Raw genomic sequence first — 20,983 nt, forward strand, 5'->3', positions numbered from 1 at the left:
AATATTAGAAACACCTTATACTGAACTAGTAGGATGCCGTTCAGGTCTACACACTCACCAATACTCCCATTAGTTTAAGTCTAGCGAATGTTGTGGCTTGCCAATAATGCATAAGAGCGGAGTAGAAGTTGAAATATCTAAAACATAAACGATATAAACCACTTTCCAATTATAACAGACCTTGCACAATTTACTACAAGCAAAGTTATCTAACTGTCGTAAAACTAACGCGCCGAGCGGCAGTACGGCAGCGACGTCATTTTACGACCCCCCCATCATGGTTTCTTGTCACATTCGTCGTACACAGCTGTCTTGGAATGATCTGGGGAACGTGGTAGTTTTAAGGCGTCTCGAAACAACATATGCAGTCGTTTTTGCAGCGTGGTGTTTAATTTCCACGGAACGAAAGCCATGTAAGTAGAACAACCCTTTAGCCGCCGTGTACAGTACAGTGTTACATGTACAGTAATGGTGAGTCTTCGTGCGTGTGAGACGGTTTTTTAATTTGTTTCAATGTGTAAATATCAGACAATAATCATCAAATGTATTTTAAAGACACGGTGAAGACACGCTCTAGCCAAAATTTCTATCGTATAATATTAAGGTGAAGTTCTCCAAATTACCTTTACCGGCCTCGGTTTACGACGCAGTAATACGAACGTGTACGTAAATCGAAACTCAGCTTAGTCTGTTACTGGCCTACGCTAACCCAGTAGTAATTTACGATCAATATATTCATGAAAAACATAGTCTGAAACTATTTTCAAAACAAAAAACAGTCGTCTCGCCTGACTACATATCCTTACGCTTCACTAACTTACACTTACGCAGTATTGAAGTCATAATTACAGTAAATATTGTATGGCAAACAGACTATATATACAAAATAATCAAATGAAAAACAGTGTTACTGGAGGTAACTGTGTGTGCCTTTTCATTTTCTTTTGCCACTTTTAGCCCAGATATCAAATGGAAAAACAATAATGGAAAACAATAACATTGTCGTTTTGATTAAATGACATGCAGTATGATGCCTATCCTAATGTATGTTGTTTGTCTTCACAGATTGTTCCCCCTGAAGCTAAAGTTAAAGTGAGCACAACATGGCATATCGCTTCCTCAAGAATGCAGCGCTTCTTCAGAAGTACAGAACTCCGCTGCTCGTAACAAGCTGCGGTGGCGTCTTTGCAGCCAACATGTTCTACCACGTCTTCCCTGACGCGTCGTACCGACAGCTCTACCAGGCCTGGTACAAAGGAGAGCCGGTCACCCTGTCTGACAAGCTAGAGGACCTTTTCCAGCAGGTACTTGATTCAACCATGGCTTTATTTCCTATGCTTTGTTTTTTGTGCTTTTTAGAAACTGCATTTCATCTTTTTCGTTGACCAGCAGAAGGTGCAAATTTAAGGTGTGCTCTGGTTAAGTTAGTGTGCCTGGAGACATTTCCCAATGTTTAATTGGTTTGAAAATGATTTTTTAATTTATCCATCCATCCATCCATCCATCCATTTTCTGAGCCGCTTGTCCTCACTAGGGTCACGCGCGTGCTGGAGCCTATCCCAGCTATCATCGGGCAGGAGTCGGGGTACACCCTGAACTGGTTGCCAGCCAATCGCAGGGCACATACAAACAAACAATCATTCGCACTCACATTCACACCTACGGGCAATTTTAGAGTTCTCAATTAACCTACCATGCATGTTTTTGGGATGTGGGATGAAACCGGAGTGCCCGGAGAAAACCCACGCAGGCACGGGGAGAACATGCAAACTCCACATAGGCGGGGCCGGGGATTGAACCCCGGTCCTCAGAACTGTGAGGCAGACGCTCTAACCAGTCGCCCACCGTTCCATTTTTTTAAATTTAATTACTACATTTTTTTTTTGTTTATCTATTGATGCCAGCATAATGAAATGCTTTTCCACTAGGTGGCAGAAGATATGATTTAACCTGTCTATGCACTGTTTGTGAAGCATGTTTGGGTTGTGTGCGGTGAGATTTTCCAATGTAAAATGTGCTTTGGCACAATAAAACTTGGAAAACCCTGACAAAAGGCTTTAAAGAACACCTGATGCATTTTTCCTCATTAGTTACAGATAAAAAAAACAAAAAACGCTATTAGCACTGAAAAAAACGATTAAAATAAATCATATTACGTCACTGTAGAGTCCTGTCTTCAACATCTCGTCCATCGCACAGGAGAACACGCAAACTCCACACAGGAAGGCCGAATATGAACACCGGACCTCAGAACTGGGAGGGAGATGTGCTAACGAGTCGGCCACCGTGCTACCCCCAGGTTTTTGTGATCTTAAAAAAAGATCAAGATAAATCATTTACGATCTTCGAAATCTCCCAAATGCTCTCACTAGTATTGAGATCAGAGGATTATAGTGTCCAGTGGCCACCAAATGATTTTTTTTCTTCCTTTATATTCATAGCAACAATAGCGTCAATGGTATCGTTTGTAGCTTGAGATTGTGCGTTGTTTTGCAAAATAATTATTTTACTGCAGAAGGTACGGTTGTTCTTTTTGTAGCGTGGCAGGAAATGGTCAGTTACAAACTCCACATATTTTGCTGTCAGGCACCCTAAATGGGCCTACCCTCTCACTCCCCATGATTCCATGGTGTGTGCTTAAGTAATAGAATCTGCGTGGAATTTTGTGTGTTACTCTTGTCATTCCTAGGTGCTAAAGGACTACAGTGTCGACTCATCCAAGAACTTCTCTGCCTTCGCTTCCTTTGGTTTCCACCCAGTCAGCGCTGGTGTCCCATGGCTCCCTGCAGGGGCTCAAATTGGCATCCCGGCGAACTTTAATAGTACGACTGCTGACCACGGTGGCATCACGAACCGGACTATTTTCATCGATGGTAAAACAGTGGAGTGGGACACTGAGAGGGGCACGGCTCTCAAGGAGTCACTGGTGTTCTCCCTCCAAGCACAGAAATTCGCCATAGCGCGGGAAGTGGCCCGTTTGCAGTCGGGCTCACCCATTGTGAGTGCTGCAGTTGCCCCCTTGTGCCTGGCTGGGGTTTGGGTGTACAGCGTGGTCCTGAAGCAGGTGTTCAGCCTCCACGCCGGGCCCGCTTTGCTGCGTGGAGCCGTGAACCTTGTGGCGCTGGGGCTTGGCGCCGTGTCCTACTTCCTCACCTCGGACGCCGTCACCCAGTGGTCCGATTACAGCTCGGACCGACGGGCCGCTCGGGTGTCCCGTGACTATGCCAAGGGCGGGTTAGAGTTTTACGACAAGATTCTGTCTAGAAACAAGACACTGCGCTCGCTCATGGGACAGAAAGGAGAGGAGATGTATGCGCCCAGTGGGAACTTGTTTCCCGCCAACATCCTTCAGCTGAAGCATACACCGTACACCTCGAGGAGAGAGGGCATCCTCATTCTGATGAAAAAGGACAAGATATAAATTTAATACTTCATTGTGTTGGGAGCACACATTTTCACAGTAATGTACAGTTCATATACTGAATATTATAAACGGTTATGGAAAGCTGTTTGTGCATTTATTCGATATGCATGATATCCAGCTTAAGGGCCATGGAACTCGTACTTTCTTAATTATTATTACTGTAGTAATACAATGACCGCTAGTAAAGCACACTCATTCAACGAGAGTGCTGGACTGTTTTACTGGTAAGAATACACGTCGTAATCTTTCGTAATCATCGTGCATTTTGTGTTTTGGAAGAATCTGCAGTCGATCCCAGTTCACCAAAGTGGGGGGTAGACATACCAATTTTTAACATCTTAACCAATTTTTGAAAACCTCTAAAAAAAATAATAGGACTATGAGGGAGCGTATTTTCAATTACTTAAGTCCACTGTATGTTTTTGTGTGTATGACGTACAAAGCAAGGGCGCCATACCTTAATGGAAAAGCGGGCTAATGCAATATATTCTGTTCCCAGTGCAAGTTCTTGATTTCCCCTGTGCTCTTTTTTCCCCCCCTTCAGCATTGTGTGTCCCCATGTTCTTTTTTTTTTTCTCCTTTTTTTCCCCCCGCTCTCAACCCAGGAACACAACCTTAACTGAGAAAAACACACTAAGTATGCACAAATTTGCATGACTGGCTAATTTGTTTTGCGATAATCATCTTAATATCCAGCTCGGTGGGACCTTGGAACTCATCACGCCACACTCCCCGAGGTTATCTGTCTGCTTCTTAGGTTTCCGATGTGTTTTAATTACATTTCTAGTCGAGTACCCAGAGGATTCAACTATATATAGCAGCTTGTAATTAATAATAATGCATAACAGATCGGTTTGCTTCACAGTTCATAGGTTCGCCGTCCGACTCTGCTCCGGCCTTCCTGTGCGGAGTTGGTATAGTCTCGTACTTGTGTCTAAATTGTCCAGAGGTGTGAAAGATTGTTTGTCTTTAAATGCGCTGTGACTGGCTGAAGACCAGTCATGGCAGTACCCCACTTCACTCGGTTAATTCAAGACTTTGCTGTTCATGAGGTGAGATGCATTGCAGTGATTCCTGAATACAGATGTTTTTCAGTGAAGTGTCTACTGGGGTTTCTAGTTGTCGTTGCTATAGATCAAGATCAGCTGTCTCTCAGGCCCCCCCTACTTGTCATCAGCCAGCAACAACTAGTAAGGAGCTCTATTCAGGGGATTCCCAACACATTGCTGTGGTGTTTTAAAGCAGTGCCATTTTTTTGTCATTGATATTGACCAATGTCAGCCATCTCTTGAGGACCCCTTCAGCAATTTCCTGGGTTGCCTGCCCTGTTGCGGTGCCCCCTATCATATGTTAGTTGTTTTGGGATCTTTCTATCAAGTGTAGAACACTTTGAGTTGACTGGTGAAATGAATAGTCCCAAGGCAACAAGTGCGATATAAAATGGAGATATTGCAACACATTTTAAAATGGTTGTGGCAAGTTAGAGGAGGCCAGAGACACTATTTCACTTTCGTATTGTGGCTCAGTCCATCATGTGTGAGTTGCCATGGGATGTTCCTATCAGCAACAGTGGGCTCACTGTCTCCTCTTCATCTCCTTATACTTCATAGTGTGCCATTGAAAGGGACAGTACAAAGGCTTATTGTCTTTGTGTAATGCACTGGCTGCTATTACATTGTGTACCACATGAGGCCACTCCAGCCCACATCAGAACGTGGCCTCTTTTTTTACAAGAACTATGAATTACACTGCTGATGATCGGTCTGAAAATATGAATGAAAACACTCGTGGTCATTTGTATTCATTAAAAAAGAATTAAATAGAATAATTATTTAAAAATCAGATTGTAAAATGGATACTTCATAGTCACATGTGAAATAGGGACACAGTAGTGTAACGTCCCCCAATGTCATCAACGGCAATACTCCCAACATCCGGGTCTCGTGAGGAGCTCCATACATAAAAGGATAATGCCTTTGATTGACCTGGGTTCGCTCCATAACTAGCAGCGAGCCTCCCGATTTTGTTGCCCCGCCTCCGCGCGCTCCATTTGCGCCATTACGTCGTCGCCGCCGCCGCTGCTGTTGTGTCGCTCGGAGGAGCAGCTGCAGTGAGACCGAGCGAGGTTGACAAAACCGAGCAAGCCCACGAAGTCAGAAACGCAATATTTTGTGGTTAAATCGAGAAATTGACTTTGAATATCATCGGTGTATTTTATTTCATTATTTTTAAAAATATTTTCACTCACCGTTTCACGTTCTCAGTCTGCAATGACTGATACTACTGGCCGCGTTTAGCCAATGCTTACTGCGGGGGATCTCGTTTTGTGGATTATCATCTGTGGCTGCCGAGGCAGTGGTGGCATGGTCGCGGCCGGAGGAGGCCCCTCTTTGCCGGATGGATGCGCGTGAGGCAGCGGCGGACTGCGACCACTCGTGAAGACCGACCGTCCGTAGTAATGATGCCTGGGTCTCATCGGCAGCCGCGGGCGAACTCCTCTTGAATGTTCGGGCTTCGTCGCCCTACCAACAAAGACCATTTCCTCACACGGCGAACATTTTATTCCTTGAAAACTGGACGCCCCCGGAGCAGTTTATGACGGTAAGGGGGAAAAAAAGACACTCCATCTTTTATTTATTTGTTTTTACCCTCTTTACAGCCAGCTGACGTTAGCTAGCTTAGCCGGTTAGCTCGGCGCTGTCACTTTCCTCCAAGTTGCTTCACGCAGCTAAATAATTCTGAATAACATTATGATAACGCTGACACGAATTGCCAAATGTACCGTCCATTTTTTTTTCACAAGTAGTTACTTTTAAATCTATAATAGTATGCTTACAGTCATCCGAAATGTGTAGCTCGTTTGCTAACGCTGCTCTGCCCATTCAATGCATCGCAGTTACTTCTTATGGCCACCGAACACCCCAGAATGATCAATTATACGCAAAGTTGCATCGCATTTAGTGCAGTTTATTAATTAATCTATGCCTCAGCCTTCCGTATGTCGACATAAATGCCCCCCCTCCTCTCCCCTTGGTTAATGGGTCATTCATTGTAACGTTACAAGTGTACAATAAGCCCCTTTAATGACAGCCTGGTTGGCGTTGAATGGAGCCAGTTGTATGCCTTTAAATATGGCGCACATTGATTTGAAGAAAAAGAAGCAACAATTAACGAAAGCTTCGTGCTTGTTTATGCTCGTTCCGAAAACTACAATATGGCGAAGGTAGACCATGAATATTCAAGTATGCATTTCGACTCCCATTCATTTGAAATAATGTCTTATTATGCATATAATTAATAGTACTTTTTTGGCACATAACAGTTGCTAATCAAACAGTGCTGAGTTATTCGTTTATGTCAGTGAAGCCTGCATGCGATTGAGACGTCCTCCTTTTTTTTTTTTTTTTTTTTTCTCTCGATGACGTAATCCTCCTCCATCCATGCCACATCTTTTGGGTCGCAGTCGGCCCCTCTGCTTCCTGCTGCAGCTGATATATTCATATCATATCTGCTCCTGCCGTTTGTGTGCATGCATAGCCCTCGTTTTTCATTGCATGTACACATCATTAAATTTTTGGTCAGGATTCATTCGTCATTGGAGGTTTGGTAGATTATTACACACTCCTATCTTGGATGTGTCTTTGAAGTATTCCTTAAAACCAGTCACTGTGTGATTGGGGATCATCATGGATCAGTGAAAGAGTGTATATTTCTCCCCTGCCAGCTGCCACCCCCTGTGCTGCTAAACACTTGATGAAATACTGTGTCCAGTAAACCCCCGCTATATTGCGGTTCAGTATTGTGGGCCCACTATATTGCAGATTTGTTTTTGGTTTTTTTGGGTGGTATTACAGTTTTTACTTTATTGGAGTGTTTTGACAGAGGCATAGGTGAATGTGCCTGATTTGTAAGATAAAACTTCTTTCAGGCGCCGATAAAATGGCATGCAGCCTGACAGTGAACTCCCGCCTTATTGTTATTCACCATTTGCAAATTTTTTTCTGTAGAACCTTACTAACTGTTTACTGAAAAACTTACCTATTCGTGCCATCCATTTATTTTTGTGCTCTTTTCTTTAATGCCTCCATAAATTGTAAGCAGAGGAGTTATAAGCGTTGGCTAACAGCTGGTAGCCGGCCGACTTGACAGCGAACAAAAGTATGATGGAAGATTCCAGTAGGTCCGACAGGCAGACAAGGGTCCTTGAGAGGTTGATGCCATAGAAAGCAGGGTAGTAAACTTATCAAGGTGATGCAGAAAAGGGTCTGAATTGCTGTTGGCAGTGGTGGAGTTAAAAGATGATCAGTTGGTAACTGTAAGCTGCTCAAAGTAAGATACAGTCAGTGACCGACTAAAGATAAAGCATCATTTGCAATGTTTGTTTTTGTGAAATGAGAGTATCTATGTATCACTGAGGCAAAAGTGGAGTAAACTAGCTAGAAAGTAGTAATTTATATTTTTTTTAGGTTGCAAAGTGGCAACACATGCCAGTGTCCTCTCACTCACAATGCATAAAAAAAAAAATCAAATAATCTGCGAGCCATTTATTCTCAAATTTTAAGAAATATGAGTTTGAACTGCCATCAACATGTTTTGGGATTATAGTTTTGGATTCAAACTGTTACTGAAGGCACTTATAAAAATGCAAGCCTCCATTCCCTATTTGTGTCTGGGCTTGGTCCCTAACCCCTGCCAAAAAATTAGGTACACATGCTGATAACATTTGATACAAGAGCTCGATCAAAAGAAAATGCCTTTGAAAAGATTCAAATGCTCCCTGTTGATGTATTTGGGAACTTTAAAGGCTGCATTTACTATTCCCATAAGAAATAATTGGAATTATTGTTTCAGGGTCAAACTGTGTCATAGAGGCACATTATGCCTTTTTTTTTTTTGACAATTTAAACCAGGTATCAGGTGTCTTAATACCAAAATACCCCAAGGATCAAGAAAGATATACACTTTACACATCCTATTTATTGTCTTGCTAAAATTAGCCCTCATGCAAGTGAGCGACTGTACACCCTGCCTTGTCTACTGCTGGGCCAATGGCAAGTCCTGCTTTCATTACAATGACGGCCAGGGATGGATCCTAAACCTTACGACTAGATTAGAGCACAGAGCGTGGACTCTGCGCAACACCGGTGATATATACTCAAGTAAAAGGCCTGTCCTTTGACCATGCGTACTTACCAATAAGGTAATAAGTCTTACTAATAAATAATTATATTAATGATAACAAAACTAATCTATTATACTAATTTTAATCCTTGAAGTTCCCAAGGGAAATGTGATCACGCAGAGGCATATCTGCAGTGCAGCACATTTAAACAAGTGTGGCGTTGTCAAAAAGAAGGGATTTTTTTTTAATTTCTTTGTGATTTTGAAGTTTCATGCATTATTGTACAATTAGATTATTAGAACAATCACTATTCACATGGAGTTGCAAAATTGTCACAGTTGAATGTATTTGGCATACTGCTGCACGCCCTCCATTTGCGACTGGAACTCTACCAGTGTCGCAAAGGTTGGTTAGCCCCATTTGTCATACAAGTGTGCAGATTTTCAAGATGGATAATGTGAGAATCCATACCTGGATTCTCACAAATTCCGCAGCCTCGCATGCTAAGTATGACCCAGATGCTTAAGATTAGATTGCCTGTGTTGATGACCCAGCTTTCACTGTCGCAGCATACATGACCTTGTCGTCATGAGAAACGCACATGTAGACATGTGCTTACTAAGGTCTGGCAAAAAAATGGATAAACCTTGGTGCTGTGGTAATCTCACAGGAGTAAAAGGCATCTGCAAAAGATTGCTCTCACCTGTAAATGTTAGGTGTTCATTATATTAGGGCTGAAACGATTACTCGACTAACTCAAATAATTTGATTCCCCCCCAAAAAAAGTCAAACCAAAATCTCCGTCTTGACGCTTGACAGTGCTATTTTTTTCCACACGGACTAATGTTACTGCAGACTCACGCACCACTCCGTGAAGAAATAAGTTGGCGCGATAGCGTTGAGCCAGGAGGAAAGGGTGCATAAGAGGCAGAGAATGTCCAAAGCTTGGGATTATTTCACTCTAAAATGTAGCTACTGCAAATCATACCACATACCACAACGATTGGCAACGCAAGGTATAGTTGTAAGCGAATTTAATATAGACTGCTACCACGGCTAATTAGAACACATTGTAATACTCCCACCAGTGGTCAAGGATAGACACAGCCGATGGTGCGTTTGATTGCTTTATTGAACAAATGATAACAAAACAAACGCGTAATAAGAACATTCATACACAAGCTGCTATCGCCTCAACTGATGCGCATGCACTAAGGACTTAGACTTGCTAACAGTTAGCCAGTTTACAGCCAGCCGCCAACCTGAGCGCACAACAGCCAACTCTACACTTAATTCGTTGACTCGCATAACACTCAACAGGCCAGGCACCTCCTTTTAAAGCCACCACTCTCAATTTTAAGCACAGTTCTTTGCTGGATGTATTTTTGTTTCCATTCTTATGTATAACCAGTTTATTTTTAAACTCATCTGGTAACGTTCAGTGTTTTGTTTCTATTGAACTCTTGATAATAAATGATTGAATGATTCACTACAGTTGGCACGGCACCACTTTAACGTCACTGTTTGGATCAGAAACAGTGGCCCCTTCTTTAAGCTTTAAGTAAGAGTTTATATACACTTTCTACTGGTGCTTAGTTTAAAATTGTTTAAAATGTATAACTGGACTAATTTCAGATAGAGTGGCGTTTACCTTTAAGAGCCCTTCATTTGCCTGAGACCAGGCTTCCTTTGACTGATGCCGTCCGGTGGTGACAGCCTTGTCAAAGAGCAGCCTGTTCATGTTTAACCAAGTGGACCAGCTGCCTGTCCATCCAACTGGAACCCCTTGGAAAGCTTGCAGCCCAGTCTGGAGTTGGGCGATATCTGTTTGCAGAGCTATCGATAGACTCATTTTGGCCGATTTACTATTTAAGTGGATGGACATCAAGGGACCTTTGACGTATTACTTGAGCTTCGGTTTCAGATTGATCCTTGAATGCTGCCCATCTTGTAACTGTAATGGCATGAAATGTGGCCTAGCGTGGCAAAACACTGGTAGAGCACTCCGATTACTCGTGTCTTGAGTCAATGTTCTTTCAGTCTGGCCCACCAGCATTGCTCAAATTAAACCAGACTAACAGCCATCACTAACTGTTCAGCCAGATGCCTCCGAGAGAGTCTGTTGGTCTGTGGTCAGTCTTCCTGTTGGTCTGTTCATGAGGCCGCACAGTTAAAATAGTATATAAACTGACACAACACGAGGACAATCTAAAACTGGCCTGTCACTTGAATGTTGCTTGATTTACTTCATTTATTTTTTCTGGGACTGGATAACGTGTGTATATTTAGCTAGAAATTCTAGTGCTACATAGATTGCATCATTTCGGTGAGGTTTACCATATTCTGTTGGATAGATTAGAAAAGCAGTAAATCTTTAAGACTTCATTGAGTTTATAGTTTCTTAGGATCTTTTACAGAGCACTTGATATGAATGCCTTTTGCCAGAGATTTATATTAAGGCTGTAAACTGCCAGGTACCAGAACCTTTATAAAATTCTGGCTACAGTATATAATCTTAATCTTAAATTTCATATACAACATTTTAGACTGACTTTATATGTAGTTGACTTTGCTGTCAAAAGGACTGTTTAATACTGGCAGTTTGTATTAAGGGACCTGATAAAAAGGTATTGATGGTGTTGTGTGGTAAAATTAGCCAACCAATATTGACCTGTGAACATTATTCAAACTGTTAACTAAATCTTAAAATATTACTTTCATAATGCAGGATTGTTGGCATTTGGTCCAGATACAAAATTTAGCCTTTTTTTGTATCTTCAGTAAGTCGTGCCCTTTGCATTTTTTTCCCGATAGTTGTTTGCCAATGTAGTTTAAAGTAGAATACAACAAATGAAAAAGAAATTAAAAAGTCTAAATCATCATAAAGTGGAGAAATGGGTTTTTCAGCTAGTCAGATATATTTTATGGCACAGGATGATTTGGATGTGCACCCATCAGTAAATGATAACCATTGTGTTTGGCCAACTCTCTAATTTTATGGTGTTTGTAATCCACAAATGTGACAGAACTACTTGGTCATTGATTTGGCTTCTCGCCACCACATTTGCACATCTTCTGCCAGTCGTGTACTTTCTTTACCATTCTCCTTCAAACCTTCATAGATTTGTATTTCCCGTCCAACTAAGAGCCTAACTGAGACAAGTTAGCTGAGGTCTTAAGTTGCTTCTCAGAACTAGTCACATTACACTTATTGATTGAGCATCTTCAAATATTCATGTTGTATTGCTTTGTTAGAGCAAGGCTCCTATTGGTTTTTAATTATTTCCAATCCCAAATATTTGCAGGAGCTGTTGTCAAAATCATATCTGAATAGTCCAGCAGTTCCTGGAAATGAAACTTTGCTTTTCTCTTCACGTTCTGTTTCATGACTGGGTTGTTTGCTTCAGTTTTGTAGTTTAAATATGAAAAGGTCTACTGCATCACAACGTGAAATTATACCAGCCTGTAATGTTGCCATTTGGACAGAATTAATGTGAAAACCACATCATGGTTATAAAAACATGGTGTATTCTTGGATCATTTGCATTTTCCTTTTAACATGGTTTCTTACATAGTCATGTTTTCAATAGTGACCATGAGGTAAGTTGTTTGACTTCTGCCTGAAATCTGACACTGACACTAGAAGACAGTAACCCAATAACTCTCATGTTGCAAAGTCTTGTATTTCATTCATCCAAAGCTGGACTCACTCGCTATAGAGGGAATCACAATTCAATACCATGTTCTTGTTCTAGAGTTACAGTAGTGTTGTTCTGTTGCAAAGTAATCATTTCTCACAAATACTGTACATTGACATTATTAAACATCTGCCTTTAAAATCCCAACAAAACTAATCTCGCTAGAGATACCTCAGTGAGTATCTAAAGCTTTAACTCCCCACACATATTATTATTTTTTTTGGGTGGGAGGGGGCTTTCTGTGTGATGCCAAAGAATATCAATCATCGCAAAGAAGTGTGACGGTGACTATACAATAGGTACCAAAGCGATAAATGTATGTCTGGGCGGCTCAGTAAGTAAAATAACAAGAAAGTCGCCATTTATATTAAGACAAAAAATTGAACCACGATTGGCTGGCGACCAGTTCAGGCTGTACCCCGCCTCTTGCTCAAAGTCGGCTGGGATAGGCTCCAGCACACCTGCGACCCTAGTAAAGAGAAGCGGTACAGAGAATGGAAAGATGGACAAAGATTGAATGTACACAGCAAAGCCACTAATAAGTTGTTATAAGAGAGACAACTCTGCTGCACTCTTTGGATATGACTTTTTATTTAACGTCACTTGCCCTGAATCGAAACGGGTCCAGAAAACGGATGGTGATCCTTTTTTTACGAGGCACTGGCTCCTCACCATGATAGCTCTTCATTGCTAATCTTTGCTTGTTGTGTAGGCATCTTAAGGAACCCTTAACCATGCGTTCGCCCCTGCTGGTTGGCTGACTATTGGTTGAGAAAGTGCTTCATATGCAACAGAGTTTGCATTTCAGATGTAAAAATTGCACACAATAAGGTCAATTTAATCATGGCAGCCTGAATCGTGATCATGATTAAAATTTGATTACCATAATTTCTCGTATAATGCGCACCCCCCCCCCCCCCCCAATTGTCAAAAGTAAATGGTGCGAATTATACATAGGTATAGGGGGAAATGAAAAAAAACTTTCCCCTTTTATAAATGTATGCCGCCATCGAGACGTTTTGAGAAAGGTCTACACTTTCATTCTAATATACCACCGCCACCTACAGGTTATGAAAGAGATGTAGCCTTCACTTTCATTCCAATATGATAGGGGTACGCATAATGTGTACAATTGGGCTCATAAGTTTATATACCCTGGCAGTTTGTGAAATATTAATTTACTTTAAATACGACTGATTACTGAACAACAACCATCATTAATTTCTGTTTTGTTGAATGATAATGCTTTTCTGAAATGCTTGACAGTTTAAATTGAATCCCATTAAAATAAAATTGTATTTGTTTTGCCTGGCCCTTAATGTTTTCTTGAAAGAATTGTACCCATCTTACAAATTCTGCCTGGGTAATCAAATATGAGCATAACTGTGTTTTCACATTTACTAAATAAAAGTAGGGCTGTGAATTTCAAAACAAGAGCAAGTAAATAAAAAGTATTACGTGTTCAAATAAAGTCCGAATAATTACTAGAATTAACTAACAAAATACAGTTAATATAATACTTCATGTTTTGATCATATGGGTACAAGCAAAATCATGCATTGTAAAAATGCGTTATACGTAGGTCGAAGGGTTTTCCAGAATTTTGAGGTAAACTTTGGTGGTGTGTATTTTACATGGGTGCGCATTATACACAAGAAATTCCAGTAATTGTGCAGCAGCCCTACCCCAATCTGAAGGTGAAATAGGGGCAACTTCGAATGAGAAAAGCTCTTACTCTGGGACCACTAAAATATTTCCCATGTTATTTTTGATTGCCAATGGATATAATATCCCATAAGATTTCTTTTTCTGTTGTGAGAGGAGTCTTCCACTAAAGCCCAACCCCCATATGTCCACACCTCAGGTATGTAAGTACAGCTGGCTTCCAATTCTTTACTCAAGAGTTATGCTCCAGTGCTTGTTTTGACTTGTCCTCTGCCAATTCTGCCCTGCATCAACATTTAGGAACACAGCAACACATCTACATTTATGCGGGCATGCATCAAGAGACTCACTTTTCAAAATGTGTTCCACTTTGTCCAGCTCTAACTTGCTTCGTGTACAAGCAAGAGTTTAGCGTGTGTTCAAGTTTCCATTTTGAAACAACTGTTAAACTACTAGTTGAAAGAGAGCAGTCAAAGCTCACAATTGCTGCAGCGCTGTGGGTCAGAGCCAGGAACAGTTTGTTTTGTCCCCCTTTTGGGCTTCACGTGCTATAGCCAGGTTATAGATAGTCATCCAATATGGTGGATCTGTATGCCTTTTCATGCCGGAACACTTTTGCTGTGCAACGTGAGAGTTTGATATGTACTCCCTCTGTTGCAGTTTGTGTTGAGATGGATCTTTATTAGAAATGCAGTCAGCCAGAACGAGGTTTGAGAAGGACCAGAGCGAAAGGAACAACAACAACAACAAAAATAATAACTGCATATAACCACAATAACATAAGATTTGATCCCATGTGGACTGGGAAGGCAGTGCTACATACATATACACCCTGTGAGGAAGGGTGTATATGTATGTGTGTAAAACAGGACAGGACAATGGTAGTGAGCCAATTTGTGTGATAAGCCATCGTCTTGTTTTAGTGACAAATCCAACGAAACGAAATATAATTGAGAGTCTTAATGAAAAGAGAGCTTGTGTCCATAGAAGAGTAAGTCTCATTCAGGATTTGATCAGACAAAGAATTTTTAAAATCTTTGCCCTGAAGTTTTAAAATGTTGTCTTGTAGCAAATGTTACTTTTTCAGAGATTTTCTCGCAGGAAAGAGCTGATAGTCCACACTGTCAGCAAAGGCCCGATGGTCAGTCTCTAAAAGCTGATCCTGACTGATTATCCTGTTGTGTGATGTTAAGATTGATTTTTCTTCCCCAATTTGTTCACAAACCGACCAGCGCTGACAATTGTAAATGTTAAACCTGTTCAATATTTATGATCACGTCAGTGTTTGTTAGTCATACTTTTTCACTGCAGTCTGTCCAACTTTTCTTTTAAGGATGCAGATGATGAAGTTTTATGCTTTACAAACCATTAATTAGCCGAACTAATCTCATTCCTACTAAAAGGGTACCCAGTTCTTGGCATTTTGGACCCGCTTCCAATTTGCAGCTGCATCTTGGCTCCTAACCATAATCCCGATACAGCTATTTCTGGAACATCTAACACAGTTAACTTATTTGTACTTGGCGCTATGTGTGGAAGGAAGCATAAAAAATTCTGTATTCAATTTAACACCGAAACAAACAAACAACATCGGCACATTGGTTTAATTTTATGCTGTGATTCTGGCTTCTTATTTTGTGACTTTCAATGTTGTTTGGATCATCATGGCTAGTACAATTTGCTCAAGTCAAAGTTTGAAATGTCAATTTACTGTGCATGTCAGATTTATGCAAAGACTAGAGCTCAAGGGCACGGATTATGTGAACAGTCAGTGTGCAGATATTCGGTTACAAAGTGGCTGATGGGCTTGCTCCTGTGAAGGGTGTGGCCAGTGTCCACCTATATGAGTTGGATCACTCCGAACAGCACAAATTCACATGTAGCTCTCTCTTTTCACTTTTTTGGTTGACATATGGGCCACCTTTTTTATTTTGATTTAAACCCACAGCCTGAGGGTAGGAGTTAATGTTCACCATAAGATTTCCTACAAGAACAGTGAGTGGTATTTTGAAACCAACACAAATTTACAACTTTTAACGCAGTTTGCACCTAAACTGTTTCCATCCTGTGTTATTGAGGCAATGGACCTCTTCGGAAAGCCACATCTTTTAACTTTTGAGAACACCTTTCCTTAACCTTTGTGCAAAACGTCATAACAGTGAGAATCACTTAAGAGGCTAAACTCATGTTGATGTGGAAATTCACTGTCCTATGTAGTCTTTCTTAAATGTGAAGTTGGAATTTTATTTTCTCATGGCATAAATTATTGGCTACCAAAAGAACTATTATGATATCTAATATTAACATTGTGAGTCATTGTTTTTTAGTATAACGGTAACTTTGTGCTTCCTTGCTTCTTCTCCACAGGCTAGTGTTTTCTTCTCTTCTGCTGCTGCTGCTTCAGCGTCTTCGCGTAGAGTCTGTTAACTTTGTTGGTGACCTGTTGCTTTAAATATTGCTGCTGTAAATAATTATGGTATGGTAACATCTTTTTGGAAAGGTTGCATTAAGGCACCTTCACTAAGCAGCGCTTCTGGGTCCTCTTGCTTGGCTAAGAGAAAAGAAAAAAAAAAAAACACAATTCCTAACTAAAAACTAGATTCCACAGAGGCCCATTGTTTTTACCAGTATTACTTCCCAGAAATCCACATTTGCTATGGGGGGTGAGGTGGGGTGGGGTGGCGTGGAGTGGAGGAGAGCTTTAAAAGAATGTCGCAATTCTACAAATTTAACTCGTGCGTCTATATTTCTCAACTGATTCAACCCCTTAACTTCCAAGATGCTCCACTCAAACAGGACATACTGGGAACCATTTTCACTGGTAGGGATGGGATAAGAATAAGTAATGAATAGATTCATTGATAGTTAAGAATTTGGCTGATTTGTGCTGAATCGGGCGGCACGGTGGCTGACTGGTTAGAGCGTCAGCCTCACAGTTCTGAGGACCCGGGTTCAAATCCCGGGCCCGCCTGTGTGGAGTTTGCATGTTCTCCCCGTGCCTGCGAGGGTTTTCTCCGGGCACTCCGGTTTCCTCCCACATCCCAAAAACATGCATTAATTGGAAACTCCAAATTGCCCTTAGGCATGACTGAGTGTGCGAATGGTTGTTTGTTTCTATGTGCCCTGCGATTGGTTGGCAACCAGTTCAGGGTGTACCCCGCCTCCTGCCCGATGACAGCTGGGATAGGCTCCAGCACGCCTGCGACCCTAGTGAGGAGAAGCGGCTCAGAAAACGGATGGTTGTGCTGAATCGATTGTTAATTAATCAAGGCGAAAGGGAATACCCTATTTGGCTATAAACAACAGTTTGCTGTCTAAAGAAGGACAACATGATCATGAGCTTCATCCACACACACCACAATACAACACAGCCTTGGAAATAGGAGTTCATAATATTCAGAGGGATTTTCCATACCCTTTTTGTTAATTTTCCCCATATCCAATCGTGGAAATCTAGTCAAATGCCCATTCTTACTAAGTTGCATTATCTCTTAGCAACATTACTGAAAAGGTCATTCATGCATCCCCTACTGGCACTGACTCTCAAAGAAATCACAGGCTTTCTTAAAAAGTCCAAGTTGAAGACATGGTGTATGTAATCTGCAAAATACTCAGTTAATGCCTCACTTGAATGATTCACTTTTTCTGCTAGTAGTGGAAATCCAAATACTAAAATATAATGTGTGCGTGCGTGTGCCCATTAAAATTTGGACAGTGCCAGGAGCTAAGACTGTTTCTGGCTCATATTCCTTCAGCCCATTGATCTGTTCAGTAGTGTGTCGGACAGCCTTGTGTTTGGAGCCGCTCACAGTAGGAAATAAAATGCATTTGTGTGTTTCAGGGTGTATTTGTGCATGTATAAACTGAGTCTATGTGGGAGAGAGATGGGAGTGAGAGAACAAGATGAGAAGGGGAAACAGGCAGCCTCACTGTGGGGCAGGCTATCAGGCCGTGAGGCAGCAGGGAGGGATAATAACAGAAGCTGTTACATTCTTGTGGTTTCTCTGATTTCAGCGTGAGGTGGGGGGCTGGCTTTGGCTGACTCACAGCGGTTCTGCCTGCTCTCTGTCCGCCTCAGCTCCAGTAGAAAGCAACTAAGGAAGAGGACAATGCATAACAGCTCTTGGAGGCTTTTATACGGGACGCATCATCGGGCCCTGGTCGTCCTTGCATATTTTAGCACCACTTGAGCGTTAGCCTAGCAGCTGATTAACAGCGTCTAACCGACTTATAATTCTGCTTTATAGTTTTGTAGGTCATGTTTGTTCTGTCACTGATGGTGTAGTGGTACACTTGCCTGACTTTGGTCCCGGCAGCGTGGGTTCAGTTCCCACTCAGTGACGGTGTGAATGTGAGTGCGAATGGTTGTCCGTGTCTATATGTGCCCTGCGGCTGACTGGCGACCAGTTCAGGGTGTAGTCCACCTTTCGCCCGGAGTCAGCTGGGATAGGCTCCATCGCCCTGCGACCCTAACCAGGATAAGCGATGTTGAAAATGGAATGGAATGTTTGTTCCTCAGACTGATTAAAGGACATTCTCGGATGAATGTTCTCTATCAGAATGTTTTAGTACAGTTGCACTTAGTTTGTTTTTGCTGCTGATAAATTGTAGTGGCATTAAGGATGCCTACTTCATCGATATTAATCGGAACGGAACTCTTGTGGAAAGAAGAGTAAATGTGGTGGACAAGGGGAAAAGTAGAATGACAAAACCAAAAAGGAAAGTGGCTGGCTGCACAGCACAATGTGAGCAACACAATTATTAATCTATATGGCCAAGTAGATGCTAATATAAATAGTGTCTAACCAGAAGCATCATGGCTAATGACTGGCAGGAAGCGCAGTTTGCCAACAAACATCACATTTTCCCCATACATTTTCACTGTCAGCATTTTCAAAGAATGATTAGTTTTATTTTACAGTGGTCAACTTCTCTTTATACTGAACGGTTTAATAGTCTGAAAAGTTAAAGACTTTGTAAGGCGACGACTTGAGCCCAGAATAAATTGTCTTTCCATTACTTCCGTTTATTGTTGCCACAGTTACCCTGAAAAAAGTAACTTACTTTTAACCTCAAGTAATCAGTAAAGTAACTAACATTGTTACTTTACTGGTTACTTGATTTCAAAAGTAACTATCCATTTTCTGTACCGCTTTATCCTCACAAGGTTCGCAGGCGTGCTGGAGCCGATCCCAGCTATCTTCGGGCGAGAGGCGGGGTACACCCCGAACTGGTCGCCAGCCAATCGCAGGGCACATAGAAACAAACAACCATTCGCGCGCACATTCACACCTATGGGCAATTTAGAGTCTTCAATCAACCTACCATGCATGTTTTGGGGATATGGGAGGAAACCGGAGTGCCCGGAGAAAACCCACGCAGGTACGGGGAGAACATGGGATTTGAACCCCGGTCCTCAGAACTGTGAGGCAGATGTGCTGACCAGTCGCTCACCGTGCCGGCCAAAAGTAACTAAATTCGAAAAAAAGTTACTTTTTAATTAGTTTCAGCAGCTCCCAAGTGGCAATAATATCACTTATCCACAGTACAAAAAAAGCATTAGCTTAACCGTACCCATTACTTGGTAATGAACACCACACAAGTTACAGAATCATGTCATCAACATAACTTAAATATTAGTGTAGTTGAAGCCACGTTAAATCAGCAATTTAGTGCTGACTGGACATGCCAACACAATCCAGTAAGTTCCTAAACGTAAAACAAGCACGCTATTCTCAGTACACTGCCGATTGTAATCCATGAAGGCAACTGTGTGTGTGTGCATGTGCGTGCCTTTGTGCGCGTGTGTACCTAAATGTGAAAGTGAGTGACACACACACCATTGCTCCCGCCACAGTAATTTTGATGCGAAGAGCGAGAGAACCTTTTTTCTTACTACGTGACGTCAGCTGAGCAAGCGCGTTCAACCAGCTTACATACAAATCTGAGAGTTCTCACTTTTCATTGTAAATATTTAAGATAAGTATTATAAGTCCTTCAGTGAGTCAGTCCTTACCCTGTACTGCACATTTAACAGGGCAGTAAAACTGTATTCTTAATGTGTAAATAAAAACTTAACAATCAAATACACTTTTTTCTAAGGAAAATAACAACAATAGTGTGGCGACAGTGAAATTGTGCATTTCTTTGCACTTTTATAGTACTGCGCCGTCACTTTTCATTGTGTAATAAACAATCACTTCTCAATCGCTTTCTTCTATTTGTTGAGAAGAACAGTGGTCTGCACAGCCGGATTGCGTTGTGGATGAATCACCAGCTACAAATTACTGTTTGGTGAGAGAGACTGATGCCAAAGTAACTATTGTTGGATAGAAAAAGTAACTGTTGTCTAATTACTTTCCTGGGAAAAGCAACGCGTTACTTCACTCTTTACTCAAAATGGCATCACTGCTTCCCTTGGGGACAGTTGTTCTTAAATTAGGACGACTTGGAAGTCAATCAGCTTTATGGAACAGATTGTGTTCAATTCAGGAGTGGGGTTTCAGGTGCTACAGGTCGTATCACAGTACCTCACTTTAAAAGATGCAAAGCTACCATATTTTTGGTACTGGTACTTTTAAGAGGGACTATTCTGCACTCCTTGAACGTGCTGTGTGCCGTTTGGCGATAGAGAACAATTATCCAAGAAACAGGAAACAAATGTGCTGGCTTCAAGCGGTTTGTCACTCTGTTAGTTTACTGTAAAACCGACACATAAAACAAAGGAAGGAAAAAGAGAAATGTGTGCTGGTTTTCCCAAATCATTTTGTGACAGAAATATTTTTTAAAAGAAGGCTATAAATCAGATGAGAATCATTTTATTTATGTTTAAAAATAATTGAGATGAACTTTTTCAGTTTTATTTTATCAAGGTAAATATAATAGTTTTATTCAATAACTTCCTCTGCCTGAACTTGTTTTGAAAAATACAAAGAATTTAAAGTCCCATGTTTTGTCGTCGGTGATTCCGCTGCTTTTACTGAAGGTTTAATTTTTTTCCCCAAGCTATTGTTTCAATATCGGTATTGAGGTATTTTTTTACAGGTATAGTATGGAAGTCACAATTTTGGTAAC

The 20,983-nt window shown here is 41.3% G+C and overlaps 2 protein-coding genes across 2 annotated transcripts in view; both read left to right on the forward strand.

The window, feature by feature from the left end:
* The first annotated feature begins 269 nt into the window (after window positions 1–269).
* tmem177 (transmembrane protein 177) lies at window positions 270–3,917 on the forward strand. Its single transcript, XM_061692145.1, has 3 exons — window positions 270–413; window positions 1,066–1,304; window positions 2,690–3,917. Exons 2-3 carry the CDS (start codon window positions 1,104–1,106, stop codon window positions 3,419–3,421), a joined length of 933 nt encoding a protein of 310 aa, XP_061548129.1. The 5' UTR covers window positions 270–413; window positions 1,066–1,103; the 3' UTR covers window positions 3,422–3,917.
* A 1,572-nt stretch (window positions 3,918–5,489) lies between these two features.
* The window catches only part of ptpn4a (protein tyrosine phosphatase non-receptor type 4a), a 68,170-nt gene continuing 52,676 nt past the window's right edge, over window positions 5,490–20,983 (forward strand). The window contains exon 1 of the mRNA XM_061691897.1: window positions 5,490–6,025. The gene's annotated coding sequence lies outside the window, so the exon portion shown is untranslated. The remainder of the gene's footprint in view (window positions 6,026–20,983) is intronic.

Source organism: Phycodurus eques, chromosome 12 (assembly GCF_024500275.1).
Source record: "Phycodurus eques isolate BA_2022a chromosome 12, UOR_Pequ_1.1, whole genome shotgun sequence".
NCBI lineage: Eukaryota > Metazoa > Chordata > Actinopteri > Syngnathiformes > Syngnathidae > Phycodurus > Phycodurus eques.